General features: G+C 49.0%; 1 protein-coding gene across 1 annotated transcript; it reads left to right on the forward strand.

The window, feature by feature from the left end:
* Window positions 1-453: 453 nt before the first annotated feature.
* On the forward strand, window positions 454-7,758 carry NRARP (NOTCH regulated ankyrin repeat protein). Its single transcript, XM_056812752.1, has one exon. The coding sequence runs from the start codon at window positions 4,490-4,492 to the stop codon at window positions 4,832-4,834; it is 345 nt and encodes a 114-aa protein (XP_056668730.1). The 5' UTR covers window positions 454-4,489; the 3' UTR covers window positions 4,835-7,758.
* Window positions 7,759-8,226: the final 468 nt, after the last annotated feature.

The raw sequence follows: 8,226 nt of genomic DNA on the forward strand, positions 1-8,226 counted from the left end.
ACCAACACACAGTATAGATTCTAGGATGGAAAGTGAGGGTTTAAAAAAGAAAAAGAATGTTAAAGATGCAGATTGCTAGGATCAGAGCTCCAGAGCAGAGAGGGACCTCAGGAGTCATCTAGTTCAGTCCCTTCATTTATAGATGAGGAGAAACCGAGGCAGGGAGATTTAAGTGACTGTTCAAAATGACCCAAAGATAACATTAGCTTCAGAGGCGGGATTATCATTATCTCCAGAGTATTCTTTGTGTGGCTGACCAGCAGTTACAAAATATTCTTCCCTGGGTTGTCCACCTGAAAGGGACGCTGGGGCCTGAGGGAATATAGGCTGAAGGGTTTAAAGATGAAGGAAGAGAGGACAGAGAGAGGGAAATGAAGCAGACACTCAGGATTCACACGCATGGCATTCAGCCTGTCCATGGCTGCTCAGATGGAATGGGAGAGCTAACTACAGGTGAAGACATTTTTATTGACGTTTCCAGGAATGGGGAATGGGAGACAGTTAATCAAACATGTGAAGGGGTAGAGAATTTAGCACGGGCTTGGTAAACCCCAAGAAGAAGAAAGAGATTGAGGCAAAGACAATGAAGTGGCCACCGCCCAGGCCAGAGGTGTGGGGAGGGGTCAGAGGACCACAGAGTCCCAATGCAATGCACGGATCCAGAAATCAATTATGTGAAATATTAGAAATTTATCCATAAGTTTGGTACATGAACATATTGCTCATAAGAGACAGCTACTGCATGCATCTTTAATGCTTTCATTTTGGGTTGATGGGGATAGGATTGGGGATGGAGACTCTAAATGATCCCCCCCTGCAAATATCAATAATAGGGAAATAGGTCTTGATCAATGACACATGTAAAACCCAGAGGAAATGCATGTTGGCTACGTACGAGAGGGGGCTGAGGGGAGGAGGGGAGGGAAAGAGCAGGAATCATGTAACCATGGAAAAATATTCTAAATTAATTAAATAAACATTTCCAAAACTTAAAAAAAATGATTTCATGATATGTTCATACCTGGAACTCTACCCTTTGAATAGGATCGGCCCCAAGACTGCCTTCCCTACTTTTGTTCAAAGAAAGGGGGCTCCCAAATGAAGTCTGAATTATTTAACCAGGACATGGACGTTGTAAATCAGAAGTACTAAAGTTAGCTAGCGGGTAAATCTTGGGAGTCTCCCTTTGTATGTTTGGTAGGTGATCTGTTGCTGTGTAGACATTTCTCACAACCCTTTTTGGGGTTTTCCGGGCAAAGACACTGGTGTGGTTTGTCATTTCCTTCTGTAGCTCATTTTACAGATGAGGAAACCCGAGGCCAACAGGATTAAGTGACTTGTCCAGGGTCATGCAACTAGTCAGTGGAAGTGTCTGAGACCAAACCTGAAGCCAGGCTCAGCACCATGCCAGCTAGATGCCCAAGGCTAAAGTAAAGGCTAAAGAAATGAATGAATGAATGAATGCAACTCAGGATGTGGCAATGAAGTACAACAAAAAAGGTGATGGAGTCATGCCCTAGGTTTGTCTCCGCTACTACTGTGTGATTTGGGGCGAGTCACTTAGCCTTCATCGGCCTCGGTTTCCAGTCTGTACAATGAAGGGGTTGGACTGGACGGCGACGAAGGTCCCTTCCCACTCTCCCTTTAGGAAGCTAACATTTGGCCCTGTGACACGCTATGCACTGTGGCCTACACTATTGCATCCGAGTACAAAATCTCCCAAAGAACCCTCCTTGGTCTTTGCAAATCAGTTGTTTAGCTGGTGGCAGATTGGGCTCGGCAGCCAATTTTCCGACTGGCTCTGAAGTAATGTTCCCTTCGTGACTCTATGTAACATCTCTCCCAAGAAGACACGTTGGATTCCAGGCCTACACTCAGTTACTCCCCAATTTCGCCATCCGGAGAGTGAAACTAGGACAGTTGTGGGAAGCGAACGAGTGAGCCGGAGTGAAAAGCCAGGCCTTGCTTCCTTCCCCAGCTCTTCTGAAGGCCGGCTTCTTCAGGACCAAGCCAAAAGGCTCCCTTTTCCCAAATTTCCTCTCCTCTGCACTGACTCCTCCATTGTGTAAATTGTTGTCTTAGCCAACCCACAGGGGACTTGAGAGGTACCTTGTTAAGATGAATTCCAGGCCTGGCTTCAAAGTGAACACAAGTTACGACGCGTCAGACAATTAAGGACTGCATCTTACTCTGTAAACTCTGAGAAATTATTCCTTTTTAATTTCCAGCGACCACAGAACAAGCTATAAACTGTAAAAACTTAATGAGAAAATTTGACAAAGTAAATGTCTCCTCCTGCAAACACGTTTTAATAGGTTGACTGTTATGTTGGTCAGTTAAGAAAAAAAAAAACTGTTTAGAAATGAATCATTTCAGAATTGTCTCTCACCAGTGAACTTCCTCCCCGCGCTTACCTGGTGGAAGGAATTTCAACGGAAGAGTGGATGATGCTTTTGGAGCTCAGTTGGGAATGGGCTCTGATTCTGCCTCCAGGCCAGCCTAGGCTCCCCATTCAGGGCCGGTTCCCATGCTTTAATCTTCAACTTTAGGATATTTGAGGGCTTTAAGTGGGAGTCCATAGAGACAAGGACTGGATCTAGGATTTCAGGGGTACAGAGAACTACGAGGAGTTAGAAGATGGTCATCAAATCTTCCCTGTAAAAAGAGTAGCCTATGGAGGGGGCATCATGAATCATGAAAAAATATTCTAAATTAAAAAAAAATAGAGTAGCCTAGAATCTAGGTCAGGAAGTCACTCACTGTCAAAGAGGAGACTCTATGAACCCAGCTTCTTCCTGGCTTGGAAGCCATTCTCTCTCCGACTTGTCAAGCTGCCTCTAGTAGGAAGAATCTTGTTTTTGTCAGTTACTCCCGGATAGTCTTTTTTATAAAACCCTCACCTTCTGCCTTAGAATCACTCCTGTGTATCGGTTCCAAGGCAGAAGAGCAGTAAGGACTGGGCAATGGGGGTTAAGTGACTTGTCCAGGGTCACACAGCTAGGAAGAGTCTGAGGTCAAATTCGACTACAGAATATATTCCTACTGAGCATTGCAAGTGTAGGTGGGCGAGTCCTCAACGTTGCCCCCTGACTTCAATAAGGATCCGCTAAGCCATTGGGGTCCCAAACCCACACTAAGCTTGAGTACATCTAAAGGGGGGGGATGCCAAAATGTGGCTTCTTCCCACTCGGCTTGATTGGCGAGGAAAATGCGGAGCTGAACATGGATTCTTTTCAGAAAAATAGACGAGTAATTTGTGTGTGTGTGTGGCTGGCGAGTATATAACTTCCTCCACCCGGTAAAGAAACTGGCATCTTTTTACCTGCATCACACTCGTTTCTCCTTCGGGGTCCTCCACTCGTCCCTCCACTGTCCTGTTCACTGGCTCCCTCTGGCTGTACCTCGAGCAAACGAAAGCACCACCAGAGGGTTTTCCTGCAGCTTTTAGACCCTTGTCTCTTCTACATCCAGGGACTTGACACCCGGAGTCCCTGCGCAGCGGCCAGTTCTGGCCGTTTCCAACCTAGGGATCCTGGTCCCCAGGGTCTGGCAGAAAAGGACACAGGGGCTAGGGGCCTCCTAGGCCCTTAGGACTATGGGCTGCAGGGGAGCGGGAGGGGGGGGGGGGGGTCTCCTCTCCCGCCACGGGCCGGCCCCACCCCCTAAAAGATCTCCACTTTCGTTCCTTCCTTCCCCGCCAGCCGCCAGTCTGGGGGGTGACCCCGCCCCCCAAAGGCTAACTGCGTTCTCTCCGCCCCCTGCTCCCACCCCCACGTGGGGCGCAGCCCAATAGGCAGCCCCACTCTCAGCTCGGTGGTGGCGTCATGGGTGCACCATTGTTATGCAAATATAAGCAGCCTAAAAGGCCTGGAGGTTGCATCTCTGCGACAGAGCGGAGCTGAGGCCGCGTGGGTCTGCATTTGAGTCCGACTCCAGAAGGACATGCACCCCTGGTTGTAATAAGAAGCCGGCTGCTCCCCTAGCCTTCTCCTCATTTTCCGAACCTACTAGTCTTTTCCGGCTGAGGGAAGCCCAGCAGCAGCCCCCTCGCTAGGCCCCCGCCCGGCTGGATGCAGCGGCGGGTCCCCGTGGTGGCAGGAGGCGGCTTCCCCCCAGGCACAAGCCGGCTGGGAGCTGGGCCCCCGCCTGCAAGCGCAGGGGCCCGGGCAGCGGCCGGTGCCGGGGGCCTGGGTCTTGGACGGCAACGCTGAGTGGCCAGATTCTTCCATGCGCCCCTGCATCCCCGGAGGCAGACAGGGGCCGAAGTCGAAGCCCTCGAGCTGCAGGACCACGACCACCACCACAGACACCGCTGCCACCCGCTGCAACCACAGCCCCACGGTCGAGAAGCTCTACCGGCCTGGGCGAGCTCCGCGCCCTGGAGACTTGCTGGGGCCGCGCCCAGCCCACGCGCCCCGGAGCTGAGGAGGGCCCCGCCGCAGCCGCCGCGCCCCTCCCAGTCCCAGGCCCCAGGGCCGGGCCAGGCAGCATGAGCCAGGCGGAGCTGTCCACCTGCTCGGCCCCTCAGAGCCAGCGAATCTTCCAGGAAGCTGTGCGCAAGGGAAACACGAAGGAGCTACAGTCGCTGCTACAGAACATGACGAACTGTGAGTTCAACGTGAACTCGTTTGGGCCCGAGGGCCAGACTGCGCTACACCAGTCGGTCATCGACGGCAACTTGGAGCTCGTGAAGCTGCTGGTCAAGTTCGGCGCCGACATCCGCCTGGCCAATCGCGACGGCTGGAGCGCGCTGCACATCGCCGCCTTCGGGGGTCACCAGGACATCGTGTTATACCTCATCACCAAGGCCAAGTACTCGGCCAGTGGCCGGTGATGACCGGCGATGGCTGGCGCCAGAACCAGGGGAGGCGCCGCGCACTGCACTCCACCCGCCTGGGCTCCTGTCCGCAATTCCTCTGCGCCCTCCTTCCCTCGCACGACTCGGTTCCAGGAGGGCGCAGGCACACAAGGGGCCGGGGACGGGAGAGCTGGAGGCCCGCGGACCACATCCGTTAAGCCTTGTGCCCAAGGACCCCACCCCCACCCCCGCGGGTCCGGGGTCGCGGGGCAGGCGGCGGCTCGGCGAAGAGTGTTCAGTGTATGAGTGTGTGTATGTGTGTGTTTGTGTGCGTGCGCGTGCGTGTGTGCGCGCAAGAGACATGGGGGAGGGGGGAGGGATTTCTCTGTAGGTTTTTTTTTTTTTGTAAAAAAAATCCTAATATTTTCATTTTAAACATCAAAAGCTGCTTGGACTCCTTTTTCTCCCCTCCCAAGACGCCCTCCCCATCTCCACCCATCCCCCTGGTGACTGACCCGCAATTGCGTCTGGAGCCCTCTCCTCGGCGGGTGTCTGGGGCTGGACTCTGGTTTTGTTTTCTACTGTAAAAACTGTCTGCCATCTACCTCGGCTGTGCTAGCATAGGAGTATTTGCCGTTTCAGTTAGAAATCTGGTCAGATGCTTTAAAAACGGACTTTCCCCCTTGGCCTCATGGGTCCACCCCGCCTGCTGCCACGAGTGGTCCCGTCTCCCACCACCCGCTCTCCAGACTCGCTGGGGACGGCTCCGACCATCCAGCCCTGGAAATTGTCCTTTTTAGAAAGTATTCTGGCACAGAGATTGATCCCATTTCCACGTTAAACGGTTCCTAGTCGTTGTTATCTGGGTCTCATTTTTCTTCCTTTAAAAAAAAATTGTGAAAGAGAAACAAAAATCCTCCCTAGGATCTAAAACCGAGACAGGATTTTGCATCTCTTGATTACGTCCACGGGGCGGTTGGCAACCACCTGGAAGAATTTTTTTTCTTTTCCCACGGTTTAAAACTTAAAACCAAGAACTTTCCTTGATTGTAGTACGTTTGGAGGACTAGGGTCCTCGCTATCCATCACCAGCATCCAAATCTCTGGGCTCTCTGGTTCTGGATCTAAATTTGTTGGGATGCAGAGATTGGACGTTCTCTTTGGGGGACGGTCATAAAATCTAACCCCCTTCTCCCTCTCCCTGTACACCTGAATTTAGCAAGAAGTCACAAGCGTAGTCGGGTCCTCCTTAAAAGAAAAAGTAATTTTTTAAAATGTATTCCGAGGGGAAAAAATCCAATGGGGTTTAATAAATCCTGGACTGAATTCAGGGTTAGGAAAACGGGGGAAGGGGGCTGGAAGGAAGAAATGGGCCCGACTTTGAAGGCAGGAGGAGGAGGAGGAGGAGGAGGGAGAGAGGAGACTCGCGCTCTACGAGCAAGGCGCTCCCCCTGCTGCTGATGCTCTCTCAAACAGCTTGGAAACCCTGAGCGAATGAATGGGTTTCTCCATCTGGTGACTTGGGATCGCTCTTCTTTGACGCCGAAACTAGAGGGAAGAAGAAACCACCTTCCGTCGCATTGGGAAAGTGGCCTGCACGTCTAATTGGCAATGCTGCTCTTAACTGCCCTGGCACAAGGACAGCGGGGAGGCAGAAATTCAAACTGGGGCCCCCTGCCGTGTGTTGTGTGTGTGTGTTCACCCCGAGTGTCTGCACTAAGAGATAGATCACTGCCATCTCCTTGCTATATATAACCTCTCTCTCTCTCTCTCTCTCTCTCTCTCTCTCTCTCTCTCTCTCTCTCTCTCTCTCTCTCTCTCTCTCTCTCTCTCTGTCTCTCTCTCTCTCTCTCTCTCTGTCTCTCTCTCTCTCTCTCTCTCTCTCTCTGTCTCTGTCTCTCTCTCTCTGTCTCTCTGTCTCTGTCTCTCTCTCACCCCCCCCCCCTTTGGCCCTAACCATGACGATTAAAAGAACAAAATAGTTATGTACTGGGGATTGGGGGGAGGGCGTTAAAATTGCTATAAACTATTTATCTTGTATGTTGTATATTTGTGGGTGAGGTTTGTGAGCCTGGTTTTTGTTTGGAAATATTGTGAGTGGTCAATGTGGTTTGTGGGAAAAATATGCATTTTTTTTCTAGTCTTAAACTAAAAACTTGAGTCTGCCGGTTTTTCTCATTGCACTGAACACTGCTTTGGCTAATGGCTTTCACGGGCAGTTTTCTCTTTGGAAAACTTTGGCTATGATGAAAAAAGCTCCAGGTTAAAAAAACAAAACCAACAAAAACCTTTTGGAAAGCATCTCTCATTTAATGCTGTAATTTACCAGAACTTCTTTTGGTTTGCAAACTTTCTGTGTGAGCAATGGAGATGATTCCAGCATTTTGGTGCTTCTCCTTTGTAGTGATGGGGGGAACAATACCTTTTCTAGTGAGTTTTATTCTAGTTACCAGATGGTTGCACATTTTTAAAAGCTAAATGAATTTGCCACAATTAAATGTCATAACATTTATGACATAATATAAAATATTAACATATAGTAAGCCAAGTTCTAGATGATTTTTTTAAAAGAAATCTTGGTTATAAACCCAGTTCTTTCGGGAGTCGTGTCCAGTGTTGTGAAGACAACATGTTAACCCATATTTATATTTTTATAAAATACCTATAAGACTGTGAATCTCTTGTGTTAATTGCTGAGTGAGTTTTAAGAAAAGTATTGTTCCTCTTCAGCCTCCTGGAGCTTTGTAGACCTGATTAGAAATGGAAAATTAGACCTCGGGAAGGGGGGGGAGGGGGGTTGCTCTGAAAATGTGTGAGCTGATGTATTTTTTGCATCACTTCTGTCCTGAAAAGCTGCTGCCCTTCCTAGTCCCTATAGTTTCAATTTTCTATGCAACCCCACACCCCATATTGTTTTGATTCTGAGAAATAAAAGGGATGGTGAATTATTCAAATTTAAATGAGATTTCCCCTTTATTTGGCGTATAGTGCTGCTTGACCCTTCATGCCAAAATGAGGGGTAGAAGAGAAGAGACAGGTGGGGGGAGGCTTTTGTGTGTGTGCATGACTGGTCAGCGTTGGCAGTCATCCCTGGTGATTTTATTTTGGAAGAAGATAATGTCAGTGAGTTAAGCAGACATTGAAAGCTGATGCACAGATTGCTCCAGAAAGGAGTTTTTCTGTAGATTTTTTTTCTCTAGATGCGAATACCTTTTTAATTATGTTAATTAATGTTAAGAATTTTAGGCTTATATTGAAGCTGTATATGGGTCACTATATGATCATTTCTAACTGGATGAAGTCTGTACAGCACAGCATCTTCCTGAGTGTATGATATAGACTGGTAGTCCCAGAGTGAAAAATTTATAAATAAATTTTTCATTGATCTTTTTATACAAAAAAAAAAGTTTGTCCTTTTTTTTCTGAGT

This window comes from Monodelphis domestica, chromosome 1 (assembly GCF_027887165.1).
Source record: "Monodelphis domestica isolate mMonDom1 chromosome 1, mMonDom1.pri, whole genome shotgun sequence".
NCBI classification, from domain to species: Eukaryota; Metazoa; Chordata; class Mammalia; order Didelphimorphia; family Didelphidae; genus Monodelphis; species Monodelphis domestica.

Bases quoted from the DNA above. Each gene is read 5' to 3' on its own strand.
- NRARP (XM_056812752.1), top strand. From the start codon at position 4,490: ATGAGCCAGGCGGAGCTGTCCACCTGCTCGGCCCCTCAGAGCCAGCGA.